This window comes from Myiozetetes cayanensis, unplaced genomic scaffold (assembly GCF_022539395.1).
Source record: "Myiozetetes cayanensis isolate MyiCay16 unplaced genomic scaffold, myiCay2020 scf41, whole genome shotgun sequence".
Lineage (NCBI taxonomy): Eukaryota > Metazoa > Chordata > Aves > Passeriformes > Tyrannidae > Myiozetetes > Myiozetetes cayanensis.
Window position 1 is genome coordinate 423,331 of NW_026087643.1, and position 17,501 is coordinate 440,831.

A 17,501-nucleotide genomic window follows, 5' to 3' on the forward strand; every position below is an offset into this window, starting at 1 on the left:
AAAGGTGCCGGTGTCGAGGAACTGGGCCGTGACCTTGGCTCTGCTCCCTCCCCCCTCGCCCACTTGGAGCCCCCCCAAACCCTCCGGGGCCTCCGTTCCCCCCTCTGCTCCCCCCCCCCGCCTTTTTCCTGGCCAGGCCTCGGATTCCCTGGGGAGTCGGAGCCGTTCCCGGCTCCCGGCCAAGCAGGGGAAGGGTCACTCTGCTCCCAGCCAGGAAAAACCAGGATGGGCTGGACCGGGGGGGCTGCGGCAGCTCAGAGCCCCCCAAAAATCAGGGAGAACCTCCCAGAGACCCTAAAATAACACACCCCCCTCTCCAAATTTAAATGCCCACCCCCAAAATCCCACCCCCAACATGGGGGGAAGGAGGGATGAACCCCACAGTCCCCCTGCCACCCCCCCCCTCCAATTTACAGCTCCAATTAAACAAATTAAGGCCATAAACCTTCCTCTCTTTCCCCCCCCCAGGTGGGAGGGGGGCAGATTCCACCCTCTGGAAGCTGCGGGTGGGAGTCCTTTTTTTTGGGGGGGGAAGGAGGAAAATAAAGGGGGAGAAAAAGGGGAGGGGGGGGAGAAAAAAGGAGAAAACCAGGGAGTAGCTGGAAGTCAACAAGTTTTGGAATGTTCGTGGCCGGGGGAGGGAAAAACAGCCCCAAACAGGAACTGAGCTGGGGGGGGCCCACTCATGTGAGGCTCATGTGAGCGGCCCCCGCCCCACCCCGAGGCACAAACAGCCTTCCCCCCCTCGAAAAAACACTCTTTCCTCCCCAAAAATCCACATTTCCCCTCCCAAAACCACATTTCCCCCCCAAAAAAATGGTTTCCCCCCAAAAAAACCCACATTTCCTCTCCCAAAAACGCCTTCCCCTCTCCCCAAAAAAACCACCTCCCCTCGCCCCAAGCCTTTTTCCCACCTTTTCTTCCTCAAAAAACCAGGTTTTCCACCCCCAAGAAAACACCTTTTCTCCCCAAATCCCCCCAAATTACACATTTCTCCCCCTCATCCCTCCCAGAAAACTCCTTTTCTCAACCAGGAACCCCCTTATCCAACTCCCCCTCGCTCCCTCCCCAAAAAAAAAACCACCCCAAACCCACAGAGCTGAGCTGGAAATGGCAAAACCCGCTTTAATCCACCCAAAAATGGTTTTGTTGCTTTTTAAAAAAAAAAAAAAACAGCACAAAACTTTATAAAATCTGCTGTAAAAGGGGTTGGAGGGAAATGGGGGATCCCAAATTTGGGGGGGGGTCCTGCCCCCCCTCTCCCGGAGCACTGGTGCCACCTGGTGGTGGATGGGGGAGTGACAGGGTGGGGGACAGGGGACCCCAAATGTCCCAGGGAGGGGGACAGGGGACCCCAAATGTCCCACGGAGGGGGACAGGGGACCCCAAATGTCCCAGTGGGGACGATGGGGGGCACTGGTGTCCTGGGGGGGTTCAGGGGACCCCAATGTCCCAATGGGGGGGTGAAAGGACACCCCAGTGGCCTTGGGGGCTGGTGAGAGGGGACCTCCTGTACCCCGAAGTGGGGGTGCCAGGGGACCCCAGTGTCCCAAGGAGGGTGCCAGGGGACCCCAGTGTCCCACGGTGTGCCCGGGGGTCCCTGCTCTGGGGGGGTCCCTGGCTCAGTAAACGGCCTCGTCCCCGTTGTCGTCGCTGTCGGGACCGAAGCTCTCCCCGTTGTCGAAGTAGGACAGGACGTAGTCGGTCTCCTGGGGGGGGGACACACGGTGGAGGGGACACGATGGCACCCGGGGGTTTTTCCCAGCCCCACCAACACCCCCCGGGGTGCCCCCAACCCCACTGACCTCCTCGTGCTCCTCCTCATCGTACTCCTCCTCCTCCTCCTCCTTCCCCTCTTCTTCCTCCTCCTTCTCCTCTTCCTCCTCCGACGTCACCTCCTCCTCCTTCTTCTCCAGGCTCTGGGGGGGCCAGATGGGTGTTCATGGTGGGGGGGGACACACAAAAACCCCCCCTCTCCCCAAAATCCAGCCAGGTGGGTGTGTGTCCCCTCCCAAAATCTCGTTACCTCCAGCTTCTTAATGGTCTCCTCCTTGTCGGGCGTGACGCGCTGCTTGGGGACGAGGGGGGCGGTCCCTGGGGGGGCACAGGGGGCTGTCACCCCTCCTGGGGGGGCACAGGGGGCTGTCACCCCCTGGAGGGGCACGGGGGGGGTCACTCACTGCCTTTCCGCAGCCGCCGCACGCGGATCTTCAGCTCCCGCGGGAGCCGCCGCCAGTCTGGGGGGCAAAGGGGGCAAAGGGGTGGGGGTGGGTCAGCCCCCACCCTGAGACCCCCCATGTCACCCTGTCCCCCCCTCCCCGTGCCCCCCACCTGGGTTCCAGTCGATGGCGCTGTCCATGGGGCTGGAGAGTTGGTACTTGTCCGAGTAGCGCTCGATGTCTGGGGGATGATTTGGGGGTGGGGGGTCACTCTGGGGATGGGACCCTCGTGGGACCCCCCGTGACCATCAATGATGGGGGAAAAAAAACTTGCTGGGGGGGGGCCCAGCGTGGCAGGATGTGATGGAGCCAGCGGGGGGTGGGGTTCACACCATGGGTCATTTCTCCCCCCCCTCCCGTCCCCCCCCGCCAGTCCCCGGTACCTCTGCGGGGAGCCCCCGGTTTGACGAAGTAGGGGAGGCCCCTCATGGCGCGGCGCAGCTCCTGTTTCAGAGCCAGCATGTACTCGCCCTCCTCGCCCCCCGGCAGGGGCGCCGCGCGGTGCTCCAGGGGCTGGGGGGGGCACACGGGGGTGTGACGAGCGTGTCGGTGCTCAGCCCCCCCTCCGGTGTGCAGTGAGGGGGGACACGGGGGTGTGACGAGCGTGTCGGTGCTCAGCCCCCCTCCGGTGTGCAGTGAGGGGGGACACGGGGGTGTGATGAGCGTGTCTGTGCTCGGACTCACCGGGAAGAGCGGGGAGGGCTGCAGCGTGGGCGGGGGCAGCGCGTCCCCCTTGCCGATGCCCACGGCCTCCACGTTGAACGTCATCTGCCCCCGGCCCCGGCCCCGGCCCCGGCCCGCCATCCTGGGCCCGGGGGGGCGCTGGGGGGGGACAGGGGGGCACAGTGACACCCCCGGCCCGGCCTCCGCTCCCGGTGTGCCCCCCAAGTCCCGCTCCCCGGCCCCGGCCTGTCCCGCTCCCCAGTTCGCTTCACCCCTCGCTCCGGTCACAGTCCCTGTCCCGGTGCCGGTGCCCGCCCTGGTCCCGATTCTCCCCCGCCCCGGTGTCCCTCCCGGTCCCGGTGTCCGCCCACCCCGTACCCCCGGTCCCTCCCGGTGTCCCCCACTCCCATTCCCATCGGTTTCCCATTCCCGGTATCCCCATTCCCATTCCCGGTCCCGGTGCCGCTCTCACCCCGCGCACGCGCACTCGCCCCACGTGCGTCCGGGACTTCCGCGGCTCCGCCCCGCGCGAAAGAGGCGGGGCTTGGCCGCGAACCCCGCGCTGATTGGCGGCTCAGAGCGAGGGGCGTGGCCGGAGGGTGGATGGGGAGGGGGCTCGGGACGGGGCCGGGGAGGGGGCGAAGGGGTCCCTGATCCCCCCCCACACCCCCGGATCCCCCCAGCCCCTCTGCCCTGGGACAGCTCAGCCCCCCTGTGCTGGGGCCTCGCTGGTCCCCGGCCCCAGTTCCGCTGTGCTCTGGCCCCCAGCCCCACTGTTTTGGGACCCCGGTCCCGCTGCCCTTCGGCCCCAGTCCCCCTTGTGATGTGACCCCTGGCCCCGCCGTGCTGTGCCCCCAGCCCCGCTGCCCCACAACTCGCCCAATCTCCGGTGCTTCATGGCCCCCGACCCGCCGCCCCACGGCCCCCAACCCCACTGCCCCTCCACACCCTCTTGTGCCCCCCGAGGCCCCCCTCGCCCCCACGCAGGGCCGGGCGCCGGGCGCTGACTGCGCCGTGGGTGATTCATCCCGCTCCAGCCCCACCCGCGCCGGCAGCTGCCAAAAATAGCGCTGCGGGAGGGGGGACCCTCCACATCACCTCCCGGCCCCCCCCGCACCGGCGGCGGGCCGGGATGGCGGCCACGGGCCGCTGTCCCCGACACTCCCATCCCCGGGGCTGCGGGGACCGCGACCCGGAGCGCAGGGACCCCCCGCTCCTGCTGCCACGGTAACGGGGGGATGGAGGGGGCAGAAGGGCTGGATGGGGGTCCCCGCTGTGGGGTGTCCCCCCTGCCCGGGGCGCACGGGGCAGGCCCCAGGCCCGGGCTCAGGGGTGTCTGGCTGAGGGGACCGGGGGGGCGGTGGATTCTCCCCCATTTTCCCGGCCGGTCGGGCTGGAGGAGCGGGATGAGCGGCCGTTGCCATGGCAACCGCGCGGGCAGGGATCGGGGGGCCGGCATGGATGGGGGCGCGGGCAGGAGGGGGGCACGGGCAGGGGATGCAGGGGGGGCACAGGCAGGAGGATGAGGAGAACGAAGAGGGGTGGATGAAGGGATATGGGGAGTGAGAGGGGCTGGTGGCATGGGGGGTTGGGGGTGCAGGCAAGGGCTGGGGGTACAGGCAGGGGGGACGTGGGAGGGGGCTCAGCACCAGAGGAACCCTGCCTTGCTGGGGAAACTGAGGCAGGGAGCGGGGGGCTCTGGGGTCTCACCCTGTGCCCATCCCAGGGGGCTCCAGGGTCTCACCCTGTGCCCATCCCGGGGGATTTGGAGGGGGTGTCACCCTGTGCTTATCACAGGTGATTCAGGAGGGGGGTCCTCACCCCGTGCTTTTCACCGGGGGGTCTCAGGGGGTCTCACCCCGCCCGTCTCCCCTCGCAGTGAGCGGGTGCCACCCCCGTGCCCACTGCCCTGAGCCCGGCCATGCCCAGCCCTGTCCGCCGCGCCCCGGGGGCCGCGCTGGCGCCGGGGCTGGCCATGGTGCCGGCGGAGGGCTCGGCGCTGCTGCGCGCCGTGTCCCAGGGCAAATTCCGCCTGACGCGGCTGCTGCTGGAGGGGGGTGCCTACATCAACGAGGGCAACGCGGCGGGCACGACGCCGCTGATGGCCGCGTGCCGCGCCGGCTACGCCGACCCGCCCGAGCAGCCGCGCATGGTGCGGTACCTGCTGGAGAACGGCGCCGACCCCAACATCCCCGACAAGGCGGGCAGGACGGCGCTGATGCACGCCTGTGCCGAGCGCGCCGGCCCCGCCGTGGCCGCCGTGCTGCTGGCCCACGGCGCCGACCCCAGCGCCCGCGACTACGCCGGCGGCTCGGCCCTCGTGTACGCCCTGGAGCGCGGGGACCGCGAGACGCTGCAGGTGCTGCTGGACGCGTGCCGGGAGCGCGGCCGCGACGTGATCATCATCACCTCGGCCACCTCGCCCCGCGGCACCAAGACCACCCGCCAGTACCTGAACTCGCCGCCGTCGCCCGCGCTCTGCGCGTCCCCCTCGCAGGTGCAGGTGCGGGCGTCGCCGGGCGCCGGCGGGAGGGACGAGGAGCGCGACGTGTTCCAGTTCCCGCCGGCAGCGCCCGCCGCCGCTCCGGAACCGCAGCGGGCCGGGCCCAAGAGGCAGCTGAAGAGGCTCAACTCGGAGCCGTGGGGGCTGGCGGCGCCGGGGAGCCTGGACGGGACGCGGGGCCCTCCGGAAGGCTCGTGGGGTTCACCTGAGGGCCCACGAGGAGCCCTGGAAGGGACGAGGGCCCCGCCGGAGCGGCTGGAGGGGCTGCGGCCTCGCCGGCACAGCGTGGAGGGCCGCGAGGCCTCGGGGCTGCCCTGGGCCGAGCGGGCGCCCCCCGTGCCCCCCCCGGCGCGCCGTGCCCCGGCCCCCGACCCGCCGCGGGGCAAACCCCTGTGCCGGGACCCCCCGGACCCCGAGGGGGCTCCCCCCGGGCCGCTGCGGCGCCCGGTGGGGCTGCTGGAGCGCCGCGGCTCCGGAACGCTGTGCCTGGAGCCCCCCGGGCCGGGCAGGGCCGGGCTGCTGCCCCCGCTGCCCCCGGGCCCCCGGCGCTGCTGCGCCGCCGGCACTCCATGCAGCCCGAGCTCGTGGCCTTCCGCAGCGCCCTGGGCCCTGAGCCCGGCTCATAAAGACCCCCGGGACCCCCCACCCGGCACCCCCCTCTGCTCTGAGCCCACCCGGGGCTCGTGGCCCCCCCGTCGCTGTCGCCACAAACTCTGCACGGCCCCCCCCCCCAAATTCCCTCGGGAGTGGGGGGGTTGTTTCCCTGCACCTTCCTCCTGCTCCCTCCTCATCCTCCCAGCAGCTTTGCCCCTCAAACCCACGGCTGGGGGTCTGCACACAGCCCACCCCCTCCCTTCCTTCCCAGGATAGGGGTTCCTGGTTTTGGGGGGTGGAGGGGGCTGTTGGTGTCCTTCAATAAAGGCCCCTGTGCAGCTCAGTGGCTCAGAGTGTGTGTGTGGGGGAACATCTGGGGGGTTCAGGGTCCCTTGGGGTCCCCCCCAGTCCCAGCTGGACAAGGGTAGCCCACTGGGTTGCCCCCCCAAAATCTGTGGCTTCCCAATGCCAGTTTGAAGGGGAGAAACAGATGTGATGGGGAGGGACTTTAGGGAAAGGGGCAGGAGAGGGGCTGGTGGGGGGAGGTGGTTTAACGAAGGACAAAGAACCAGAAGCCAAATTTACACAAAAACTGTTATTTAACAGAAAATAAGGGTTTCCCCGGTGGGATAAACCCCACGGGAGTTCCCCAAGGGAACGTTTGCCTGGGGTAGGGAAAAAACTCCTGGGATGTGCTGGGATGGGAGGGATCCCCCCCAGACCCGAGGGGGGAACACCCCAACCCTGAGGAGCTGCTGCTTCCCCTCACGTTTGTCCTTTGAAAACAATAAAATTCCCCCAAAACCCCCAGTTCCCAAGGGATGGAGCCAGTCTGGCCCCTCAAACCTGTTTGTGTTCAACCCCCCCCAGTTTTCCCAGTTTGGCCCAGTTTGGACTGGGAACACAGCGGGGTGGGAGCCTGGATCCATCACCGGCGGCGCCGGTCGGGACTGCGGCTCCTCCGGCGCCCACCCCTGGAAAACAGGGAATGTGGGGGGGAAAAAAGGGAGAAGAGCACGGGGGAAAAGGGGAAGGGGAAAAAAAAGCAGGGGAAAAAGGGAGAGAAAGCGTTTTTGGCACATTTATCCTTGTTTAACCCCAGTCCCTCCCCAGCACTGCACAGGGAACGGCCCCCATTTCCCTCCCAGCTGCCGGGGGTCCCTCCCCTCTCCCAGCTCCCGGAATTCCCGTCCCTCACCTCCGCTTGCCCTTGGGGGGGCCCCTGACGAAGCACCAGTCGACGCTGACTGGCTGCCCCATGAGCTCCTGCCCGTTCAGCCCCTCCATGGCCGCCTGCGCCTCCTTGTAGGTCTCGTACTCCACCAGCGTGTAGCCCTGGGTGGGATCGGGAATACCGTTAGGATTGGGAATGGGAACCAGCCTGGGCACCCTGGGAACCCCAGCTCAGTTCTGGGGTGCAGGGACCCCCCCAAACCAGTCACTTTTGGGGTGCAGAGTCCCTTCCCCCAGTGGCCCCAAAAAATGGGCTCCAGTTTTGGGGTGAACCCCCAGGACCTCCCAACCCTCCCCCAAGCCCAAATCGATCTGGGGGGGAAGACACACACCCCCAAACCCCCTAACCCCCACCCCAGGCCACCTTGAGGTATCCCGTGCGCCGGTCCAGGTTCAGGTGGATGTTCTTGATCTCCCCGAACTCGGCGAAGCGGTCGTGCACGTCCTCCTCCGTGGCCTCCTCGTGCACCCCCGTCACGAACAGGATCCAGCCCTCCACAGCTGGGGGGGATGAAAAAAGGGAGGTTATGGGGCTGGAGGGGTGCCAGGATGCCCGGGAACCCCCCCCAATTCCTCCTCCTTCCCACGTGGAAGTGCCCCTAAGATAGGGTGTCCTCCCCAAAATACACAGCTGGGAAGGGGAGATGGAGCCCCAGAGTCCATAAATCCTGGGAAAGGGGGGAAAGGATCATCCCAGCAGGGCTGAGCCCCGCCCTGGAGTCCTGGACTCCATGTCCCCCCCATCCCTCATGTCCCCCTCCGTGTCCTCCCTCACATCTCTGTGGTCCTGGTTCGTCCCCGTCCTGCTCCACGCTGTCATAATCCTCCCGCACCCGGGCTCGGGATCCTTCCTCTGGAAAAAGGGGGAACACGATGGGATAACGGGGCTCCCCAACGCCCCAGGGGTGGGTGTCACCCACCCCCCACCCCCCCCAGGGTGCCAGGGAAGGGTTTTTGGGGGCCTCACCTGAACCGAAGCCGCGGCCCTTCCGCTTCTTGGCTTTTTCCTTCAGCTTGTGGATGCTCTCTGGGGGGAGGAGGCGGGAATTGGGGGGGACATTGTGGAATCAGGGGGAGCAGAACCCCCCGGGTGGGCAGGGACCCCCCTCCTGTCCTGGCTGGGAATGACCCCCCCGGGCTGGACAGGACCCCCCTGGAACAGGCAGGGACCACCCCCAGGAAAGGCAGGACCGTCTCCCATGATGGGAATGACCCCCCTCACACTGGGTCCGTCCCTCACGCCGGCCCGGGATTTGGGGGCGCGGCGAGAGGCGGCGGGAGCGGCTCCCGGGGCCGGAGCCCCGCCGGACCGGTGGCCGGGGTGTCTTCGGTCCCGCAGGAGCCGCCCCAGCCCCGCGCTCACCATCCCCGTCCTCGTCCATAGCGAAATCCTCCCCGCCCGCCTCATGGAGATCCAGCACGTCCGCCATGTTGGCTCCGGAAACGCCGCCATGGGCGGGAGGGCGGGAGGCGGAAACGCGGCGGCGCCATCTTGGGAAGGGCGAGGGGCGGGAGGTGTCGCCATGTTGGGAAGGGCACCTGAGGGTGGGGGGAGTGGCGGGAAGCGCCGCCATGTTGGGAAGGTCGCCTGGGGGGGAAGCGGGGCTGGAAACGCCGCCATGTTGGGGGGGGCGTGTGGTGGAAGTGTCTGAAACAAAGAAATCCCACCCAAAAGTGCCCCTTGGAGGAAATATTCCTTTCATTCCCCGTGGCAGGAGCGTGGGGAACCACTCGCCAGCCACGCCCCCCAAATATACGCTTTCTTCAGCTGTTTATCCGTCGCAACGCTCAAAGTTGCCTCCCCGAAAAGGTAACTTGGTGTTATCCTCCACTAAAACAATCTTTTTTAATCGAATTTAATCCTCAGGAGAGCAAATCCTACCGAATTTTGAAGCGCAAATTATATTATGTGAAGCGAATTTATAGCTCTTAGAGGAAAAAGAGCCAAAAATGGGCAGTGTTCAGAAAACAACACTTCTGGTGAGTAAGACGCAGCTCCTTTTCTAAGGGCAGAGATCACTAAACTCCTAAATTCCTAAGGTGGAAGTGTCGCTCCTTCAAATCATGTCCCACATGGAGAAGGTCCTGCCCCCAAACTGGGCCATACTGGGCAACACTGGGAGCCCCAGCACTCCCGGGGGGAATTTGAACCCACACACACACCAGGAGTGGATTAAAGGGGAGGTTGGGCACGACTCAGTCCCCCCCCAGAGAATGAGCAAAAACACCAAAGTTACCCCAAAGAAAAAAAAAAAAAATCGCTGGTTTTATTGTATAAAATCCACACCGGGATTTCTCCCGCCGGATCCGCGTCATTCCATCGCCTTGACAAGGAGCACGACACCCCTTCCATACTGAGGAAACCTGGATTTGTTCGTTTCAGCCCCCAAACGGCGCTTTTTCCCTTTTTTTTTTCTTTTTCCCCCTAAAATATGCTGGGAGCTGGAGCACCGAAGCCACTGGAAGTGCTGGGGAGGAGCTTCAGGAATTCCCTCACGTGGGGAACCAGGGAAAACGAATCACTTGGATTAACTCCACATGATTCCTAAATCCCAAGTCTGGATTTTTCCAATATTTCAAGAAACAACCCCCCCACAACACCACCCCCCGTGCCTTTTTAATCCCATTTCCAGCGACACCAAACGTTAATAGTGTTGTGAAAGTATAAAAAAATATAGAACCCCCAAAGCAGGCTTGATAGGATGTGGATATAAAAGCAGGATACCTAAGGATCATGGAATTATTCCAATCTTATCCCGAAACGACGATTATTGCTGGAATATCCCGCGCTCAGGCAGAGGGAGGAAGGGGTGAGAGGGTGGGAATAAGGGCATCCCGAAGGGTTTGTGGGGGATAAGAAGTGGGAAAAGCTCCAAGCCGGTGGGGAAAAGGAATTCTGGCTTGGAATTTTGTTTTGTATTCCTGGTCTGCTGGAGAAAGGGGGGGAGTGAGGTGAGAATTTCCGTGGTGAACTGGAGCTGTTTGAATAATGCCATGCCATAAAAAGGGTTTTTTTTAAAGCTAAATATCACCTTGAGCTCCACATGGATGCGGATACAAGGGGAAGGGAATGATTAGTGCAGACCCCTCCCTCATTCCCAAACTCTTCCAAGGCTTTTCCAACCTCCCATGGAAAAGCCAAGGCTGATGTTTGGCCACGGGCAGGACAGTTCCAGGGGAAGGGGCGACAGAGAGTGAAGAGGCCAAAACCTGCCTTTTTAACCCCAAAAACGAGGGACAGGAAGAACTCCTTAGGGAACGAGGAATTCCCTAGGGAATAAGGAGATCTACAGGGATCGAGGGAAGAGGAGATTCCCTAGGGAACCAGGAGGCTGAGGAGCACCTCTAGAATCTGGGATTAAAATCCACCCAGGAGCTTTGTTTTTGTTTTCCCCCCCTCCCTTTCTTTCCAAATGTGCAAACGGGCCGGGATTCGGGGAAGGGGCAGCACCAGGAGCTCCGGGGAGATTTCCCGGGGCTCAGCAGCCGGAGGAGTGCCCGGCTCCCAGCTGGCCGGCCGCCAGCAGCAGGATGTCCTTCTTCTCCTTGTGGAAGCGCAGCTCCTTCCCGGCCAGCCGCGCCTCGTCCAGCTCCCGCTCCGTGGCCGCCAGCTCCCGGGAAAGGGCGCCCGGCACGCTCTGCTCCCGGTTCACCCAGTCCAGGGCCATCTGGTTGCGGATGTCGTCGTCCAGGGCGCGGTGGGAGTAGTGAGCCAGGACTTCCTGGTGGGAATGGGGTGAGGGGGGGAGCTCAGGGACGGGAGGGAGCGGCGGGATGGGGGTCCCGGAGCGGCTCCGCACTCACCTGGCGCGAGCACTGCCGCTCCCGCATGGCCTTCAGGCTCCCGTTCCAGTGCAGCAGCTGGAAAACCGTCATCAGCTCCTGGGGAGGCAAAGGGGGGGCGGGATGGGACCGGCATGGTGGAATCAGGGGGTGGGAGGGACCTTATGGATCATGGGGAGGGTTCAGCAAGGAGAGAAATGCAATTCCAAGGACTCTGCTGCACCTGGAAGCACCTCGGATCCTAACTGCAGGGAAACCCCAAATTCATTTTCCACAGAAAAACACTAAAAAAAAGCGGCTGGAAGATCAAACCAACCACCCCTTAGTTAAGTCAGGAACGGGACCTGGAGAGGTTAGGAACAACACCTGGAAAAACTGGGAACAGTACCTGGAACTCCAGCATGGATTTTCCCTTGTTGGACTCCAGCATGAAGCGGAAGGCCCCGATCCCGGTGTTGGGATTATCCGCCTCCTCCCGGTTGCCCTGCGGAGACATTCCAGGCTGGAGCTGCCATTCCCGCCAGCGGCACTCCCACCACACTATCCCTGCTCCAGGAATTCCCAGTGGGATCCAGGAGATCCTGGAGCCAGCACAAGGCTGAGGTGGGACATCCTTATCCCGCTGGTCCAGCCTCGCCCAGGGAAACCACGGGATGTGACAACCCCAGTCAGGGAAGGGCCGGGAGATCCCACACCTCGTCCTCCCCATCCCACCCTGGATGAGCAGGAGGGGAACTCAAACACGCCCAGAACCGGGACTGCTCCCCAAACCCCTCTCTGAGCTGCTTTTCCCGGGGTTTTCCTGTGTTTTTCCTTTCCCCCCCGTGCCCCCTCCTCACGTTGAAGGACGCCAGGGCCTCGGAGACGCTCTTCTCGATGAAGTCGTCGGTGATGCGGCGCGAGGGGTGCTCGTTGAACACGGAGTTCATCAGCGCGATCTTGGCCGCGCTGCGCCGCGCCTCGGCCTTGGTGGGGCAGAACTGGCACGGACGGGCACCGTCAGCGCCTTCCCGGCACCCCCCACCAACCCAAACCCATCCCACGATCCGGTGATTTGACTTCCAGAGTCTTTTGGCGCCCGGAGAAGAGGACTTGGGATGAATTCAAAGCCCTGCATTCCCTGCCTAATCCCGGGAAGGAGCTGGAAGGATGAGCCCCAACCAACCCCACCCCTTTTCCCTACTGTCCCACCTCCCACCTCAGCACCGGGAGTGACGGGGACAAAGCAGGGGAGGAAAGAACACCCAGAAAACAACAAAACCCTCCCGGCTCGGGCTCTGGGATTAAACTCCGAGCTCCAGAGCCTGGAAAGGGGAAAAGCCTGGGAAATAGCCGGGAAGGGGTGGGTACCTGGAAGCTGCCGAAGCAGCTGCCCCCGGGCAGGGTGACGTAGCACACGTAGGGGGGGCTCCCGGCCGGCACCATCTCGTAGAGCACCAGCGCCCCGTGCCGAAGGTCGGCGCCCCGTGATGCCTTCATCTGCCAGAACTCCTGCAGGGCCTCCACCACGTTCACTGCCGGGCACGCCAGCCGTCAGGGAACACCGGGATAACCCCACACACTGCTGGATTCCCTCAGGAACACCGGGAGAACCCCCCACAGCCCACTGGATTCCCGCAGGGATCGCCCATGGAGTGTTGTTCCCTCAAGGAACCCCCCCCTGCCCGTGGGACAAACTCCAAAGCCCCTTCCAACCCACACCACTCCCTCATTCCATGATTCCACGTGGAATCAGGGGCATCTCCCGCTCCCTGAAGGGCTCTTTGGGGAAGAGATCCGTGGATTTATGATCCAAGGTGGGGGGCTCCTGTCGGCCTCACCCTTGGGATTCGCTGCTCCCGACCATCAATCCGCCCCGTTTGTCCCTCTTGGAGCGCGAGCCCGGATCCTGCCGGCACAGATCCACGTGAAATCCCGTGGAATAAGTGCTTCCACATGGCCCTGGAGCTGCTGATCCCGCTGCCTGCCAAGGCCTCACCCTTTGGACGCGCCAGCGGAGCCCAAAATCGTCCCCAGGCGGCTCCTTGGGGGCGGATGGATGACGGATTCTTTCCATCCCAGCAGCAGGAAAATCCCTGCCTACCCCCTTTGGGTCGCCTCTTCCCTTTATTTTGTGTTTTGGTTTTAAATCCCAAGGAGCATTCCTTGTGTCCCGCAGTCAGGATGAAGGGAAGGGATTGCTCACGGAGCAGGAATGGTGAATCCTTAAAAACCACCACGAAGCCAAGGAATTGCCTGTCTGGCTCGTAATTTCAGGAAAAGGGATGAGGAAGGGGCAGAAAAGGGGCGTGGAAGGAAAAGGGGCGTGGAGAAAAGGAAAAGAGGGTGAGGAAGGAAGGAAAAGGGACACGGAAATCAGGAAAAAGGACACGGAAATAAGGAAAAGGGGCGAGGAAGGACGCAAAAGGGGCATGGAAGGAAGGAAATCGGGCATGGAGAGGAGGAAGAGGGGCACGGAAATAAGGAAAAGGGGGTGAGGGATGAAGGAAACGGATCATGGCAATAGGGAAAAGGGGCAGGGAAACAAGGAAAAGGAGCCAAGGGCAAATCTCCCCCCCAGGTCCCGCTCACCGCGGCCGTAGCCCTGCGTGTGCTTGGCGAAGCTCCGCACCACGGCCTCCACCGCCTCCCGCAGCACGGCGGGCGGCCCGGCCGCGGCCCCGGCGCCGGGGGGGCCCTGCAGACCCAGCGGGGGCGGCGGCGGCGGCAGCCCCAGCCCCGCTCCCAGCCCCGGCGCCGCCGCCGCCGGCCCCAGCCCCGGCCCCAGCGGCGCGGGGGCCCCGGGCAGGCCGGGCCGGGCCCCGCGAGGCCCCGCGCCCACCCCGGGCTGGAGCCGCTGTGCCCGCACCGCCTCCATGGCCGCGCCGCCTGCCCCGCAACCGCCCGTCACTCACCGCCCAACCGGCCAATGGCAGCGCCGCGGCGCCCCGGGGGGGCGGGGATAGCGGCCCAGAGCCAATCACAGCGCGGGGCGCGGCCCAGCGGGCACGCCCCGACACAAATAACGGTGTGTGGTCCAGGAGGGGGCGGGGATAAGCCCTCGGCTGTCCAATCGCAATGCGGGGTTTATTTGATGACAGGGGAAAGAGCGAATCAGAACGCGCGTGGCTCAAAACAGCGGGAGTAGCGGGTCCGGGATGACAGCCGGGTCCTCATTGGTCAGCAGAGGCGATGAATGGGAGGACGGACCAATCAGACGCTCCGACACGGATTTGGGGGCGCCTGTTCAAGAACTGTGTTTTGGTGGGAAGGGGAGGGAAGGGCGCAGCCAATAGGAACGAGCCTCGGCGGCTCCCGGAAGTGACGTTGCTCTGGGAACGGGATCGGGACCGGGGCTTGGATCGGGACCGGGAGTGGGATCAGAATTGGGACCGGGACCGGCCCGGCCCCGCCATGGAGGCCTGGGTGCGCTTCAGCGCCCAGAGCCAGGCCCGGGAGCGCCTCCTCAGGTGCGGCCTCGGCTCTCCGGGAGCGGGCGGCGGGGCCGGGCGGGGGGATCGTGCCGGGGGGGGGCGAGCAGGACGGTGTCCCCGGTAACCTCCCCGCTGACCCCTCCGTGTCCCCCAGGGCTGCCCAGTACGCCTGTACCCTGGCCGGGGCCACGCTGAGCTCCAGGGCCGGCTCCGGGACCCTGAACCGCCTCCAGCAGCTGGAGGCTCATCTGAGCCTGGGCCGCAAATGTGAGGGGGGGACACACGGGGGCCCTGGGGGGTCTCTAGAAGGGGTTAGGGGTCTAGGGGAGGGCAGAGGGGGCTCTGGGAGGATAGGGGGTCTAAAGGGGCTCAGGGGGCTCTGGGTGGGATGGAGGGTCTTGGGGGGATGGAGGGGCTTGGAGGGGACGGGGGGCTCTGGGTGTGGAAGGGGGCTCTAAAGGGGGACAGGGGGCTCTGTGGGTGGACTGGGGAGGTCTGAGGGGACGGGGGGCTCCAAAGGGAGACAGGGGGCTCTGAAGGGGGATGGGGGCTCTGGGTGTGGAGGGGAGGCTCTAAAGGGGGACAGGGGCCCTGTGGGTGGGCTGGGGAGGTCTGGGGGACGGGGGGCTCCGGGAAGGACAGAGGGGCTTCAGGCATCCCCCCCCTCCACCCCGGTGACCCCCTCCCCGCATCCCTCCCCCAGTGCTGCGCCTGGGGGGCTCGGCCGAGGCGCTGGGGGGGGCCCAGCGCTCGCTGCACCTCCCCGACCCCGTGCTGAGGTTCTGCCTCACCCTGTCCCACCTGAACCGCGCCCTCTTCCTCGCCTGTGACAACGTCCTGTGGGCCGGCAAGAGCGGCGTCCTGCCCGGCCTCGACGTGCACAAGTGGAGCCAGAGGGCCTTCAGGTGAGCCCTGGGGTTTGGGAAGGGTGGGGAAACCTTCACGGGCCTGCCAGGGGCACGGGGGATTCCTGAGGGAGAGCTGGGAGTGGGATTGTCAGAGGGAATGGGATTCCCTTGGGAGAGCTGGGATGGGATTCCCTGAGGGAGAGCAGGGGATGGGATTCTCAAAGAGGATAGGATTCCCTTGGGAGAGCAGGGGATGGGATTCCCTGGGGGAGCAGGGGATGGGATTCCCTGGGGGGAGCAGGGGGTGGGATTCCCTGGGGAGAGCATGGGATGGGACTCCCTTGGCAGAGCAGGGGTTGGGATTCCCTTGGCAGAGCAGGGAATGGGATTCCCTGGGGAGAGCAGAGGGTGGAATTCCCTGTGGGGAGCAGGGGGTGGGATTCCCTGGGGGGAGCAGGGGATGGGATTCCCTTGGCAGAGCAGGGGATGGGATTCCCTTGGCAGAGCAGAGGGTTGGATTCCCTTGGCTGAGCAGCCTCAGCCGTTCTGTTGGGAGCAGCCGGAGTCTCCTGCTGTTGTTCCCGCCATCCCCCCCATCCCGTTGTCCCCTCAGGTATTACCTGTTTGCCCTGGTGGTGAACCTGAGCCGGGACGCCTACGAGCTGCGGCTGCTGCTGGAGCGCGCCGAGGGGCCCGGCAGGCGCGGGAGGAGCCCGGAGAAGCTGCCCCGGCCCGAGGGCGCCGGGGGGATCCATCGGCTGCGGCTGCGGCTGCAGCTCCAGCTCCAGCTGCTGCTCCGGGTGCTCCGGGACAACCCCCTGCTGCTGGACCTGCTGAGGAACGCCTGCGACCTGGTGATCCCGCTGGACAGGCTGGGGCTGTGGAGGAGCGGCCCGGGCGTCGTGGGGCTGTGCGGCCTGGCCTCGTCCGTGCTCTCCATCCTCACCATCCTCCACCCCTGGCTCAAGCTGAAGCCGTAGCCGTGCCGGGAGCTTCCCTGGGATTAGCTGGGAAATCCCTGGGCCCGCCGGCCCGGCCCGGCCCCGTCGTTCCCGGAGCCGCCAGGGAGGAGGGAACATCCCGAAATTCGCCCCTCCCTGTCGACTTTTCTGGTCGTTCCAAGGAGGAATGTTTGGGGCTGGAACACCTGGATCACCGGGGGCTCGGAGGGGGGGAAGTCCCCCGTGGGACTGGGATGATCCTCGGTGCCAGCCGGTTGATCCGACCCCCACCGGGACAATTTTCCTGCTTTTTAGGAAATCCGAGGGGCAGGGAGAGGGCAACGGGAAGGACTTTGGAGGCATGTGGGCGTCAGGCTTAGCAAATCCATGGATTTGGGGTGAAGTCCAGGCAGGAATTTGCCGTCCTGCACCTTCCCCTCCATCCCAGGGATAAGGAGGGACCGAGCTGGGGGCAGGGGGGTGACTCCCAGCATTCCCACATTCCCAACAGAGGGGCACTCGGCATCCCTGGTGCTTCCCGGGGCTTCCTGGCCACTGGGGAGGAGCCAAATCCTGTGGATCCACCTCCTATTTGGGATACCGGGGGCGGGGCCGGGATTCCCTGCTCGTCCCTGACGGAATTCTCCCGTTTTCCCTGGATTTTGTGATTCCAGGTTGCGCTCCCGTGACCCTGACCCAGCTGTGATGTCTGGTTGTTAAACCGCGCTAGGAGCTGGGAATTCTTTAATTCCAGAGGCGGGATGTCCTTGGATCCTACCCCGGGAGAGCAGGAACATCCCTTGGAAGGGTTTTTGGGAGCTCCCAAACTCTGCCCTCTCCTGGGAAAAGCAGGGATTGAAGGTCCCGGAGCCGCGTTTATCCCGGGGGGATTTGGGGTGGGCGGGATGCCCATCAGTGTAATTAATGAACTCATTAAATTATTAAAGCCCTGCGGCCTCCCCGGCTCCCTCTCTCCTGGGATCCAGGGGAACTGGGAAGGACTGGGAATGCTGGGCTGGGACACCCCCTGGAGTCGGGGGGCCTCATTCCAGGGGATTGCAGGGGGAGGGATCCCAGTCCCTTTGGGATGGAGGGGCAGGGGGGGCCCATCCGTGGCCGCAGTCGGGGCTGCACAGTCGCCCTTTGTGTGTTTTAATCCTCCTTTCCTGTTTTTTTTTCCCTTTCCCCGAAAATTCCAGCCCATCCCGCAGGCAGCACAAGTTTCCCTCTGTCCCAAAATCCCGGAGCTGGAATTTTTCCCCTTTTTTTTTTTATTTTTTTTTTTTAACCCAAACCCACCCAAA

At 64.6% G+C, this 17,501-nt stretch overlaps 5 protein-coding genes across 8 annotated transcripts in view; 2 read left to right on the forward strand and 3 right to left on the reverse strand.

Moving 5' to 3' along the window:
• LIX1L (limb and CNS expressed 1 like) overlaps positions 1-13,852 on the reverse strand; it is a 42,152-nt gene extending 28,300 nt beyond the window's left edge. For 3 of the 4 annotated variants that reach the window (XR_007630678.1, XR_007630679.1, XR_007630680.1), the window contains exons 1-6: positions 13,567-13,852; positions 12,346-12,509; positions 11,835-11,975; positions 11,384-11,479; positions 11,017-11,094; positions 9,814-10,934 (exon numbers count right to left, since the gene is read on the reverse strand). Coding sequence is in view for 1 of the 4 variants with exons in the window: in XM_050330455.1 (XP_050186412.1) it covers positions 10,692-10,934; positions 11,017-11,094; positions 11,384-11,479; positions 11,835-11,975; positions 12,346-12,509; positions 13,567-13,852 (1,008 nt within the window). In the remaining 3 variants the exon portion in view is untranslated. Of the gene's footprint in view, positions 1-9,445; positions 10,935-11,016; positions 11,095-11,383; positions 11,480-11,834; positions 11,976-12,345; positions 12,510-13,566 lie in introns of those variants that run through there. The other variant, XM_050330455.1, reaches the window with a different exon arrangement.
• POLR3GL (RNA polymerase III subunit GL) lies at positions 1,197-3,375 on the reverse strand. Its single transcript, XM_050330481.1, has 8 exons — positions 3,355-3,375; positions 2,904-3,041; positions 2,603-2,732; positions 2,332-2,400; positions 2,181-2,237; positions 2,027-2,094; positions 1,806-1,919; positions 1,197-1,709 (listed from the first exon to the last, which is right to left on the reverse strand). Exons 2-8 carry the CDS (start codon positions 3,021-3,023, stop codon positions 1,623-1,625), a joined length of 645 nt encoding a protein of 214 aa, XP_050186438.1. The 5' UTR covers positions 3,024-3,041; positions 3,355-3,375; the 3' UTR covers positions 1,197-1,622.
• On the forward strand, positions 3,577-6,322 carry ANKRD34A (ankyrin repeat domain 34A). Its single transcript, XM_050330418.1, has 2 exons — positions 3,577-4,109; positions 4,762-6,322. The coding sequence occupies exon 2, from the start codon at positions 4,804-4,806 to the stop codon at positions 6,253-6,255; it is 1,452 nt and encodes a 483-aa protein (XP_050186375.1). The 5' UTR covers positions 3,577-4,109; positions 4,762-4,803; the 3' UTR covers positions 6,256-6,322.
• RBM8A (RNA binding motif protein 8A) lies at positions 6,560-8,664 on the reverse strand. The gene is made up of 6 exons (XM_050330484.1): positions 8,576-8,664; positions 8,180-8,239; positions 7,988-8,065; positions 7,577-7,713; positions 7,178-7,314; positions 6,560-6,953 (listed from the first exon to the last, which is right to left on the reverse strand). Exons 1-6 carry the CDS (start codon positions 8,640-8,642, stop codon positions 6,908-6,910), a joined length of 525 nt encoding a protein of 174 aa, XP_050186441.1. The 5' UTR covers positions 8,643-8,664; the 3' UTR covers positions 6,560-6,907.
• Positions 13,853-14,303: 451 nt separating the features above from the next.
• Positions 14,304-17,149, forward strand: PEX11B (peroxisomal biogenesis factor 11 beta). The gene is made up of 4 exons (XM_050330479.1): positions 14,304-14,444; positions 14,563-14,675; positions 15,112-15,313; positions 15,870-17,149. Exons 1-4 carry the CDS (start codon positions 14,389-14,391, stop codon positions 16,234-16,236), a joined length of 738 nt encoding a protein of 245 aa, XP_050186436.1. The 5' UTR covers positions 14,304-14,388; the 3' UTR covers positions 16,237-17,149.
• The last annotated feature ends 352 nt before the right edge of the window (positions 17,150-17,501 follow it).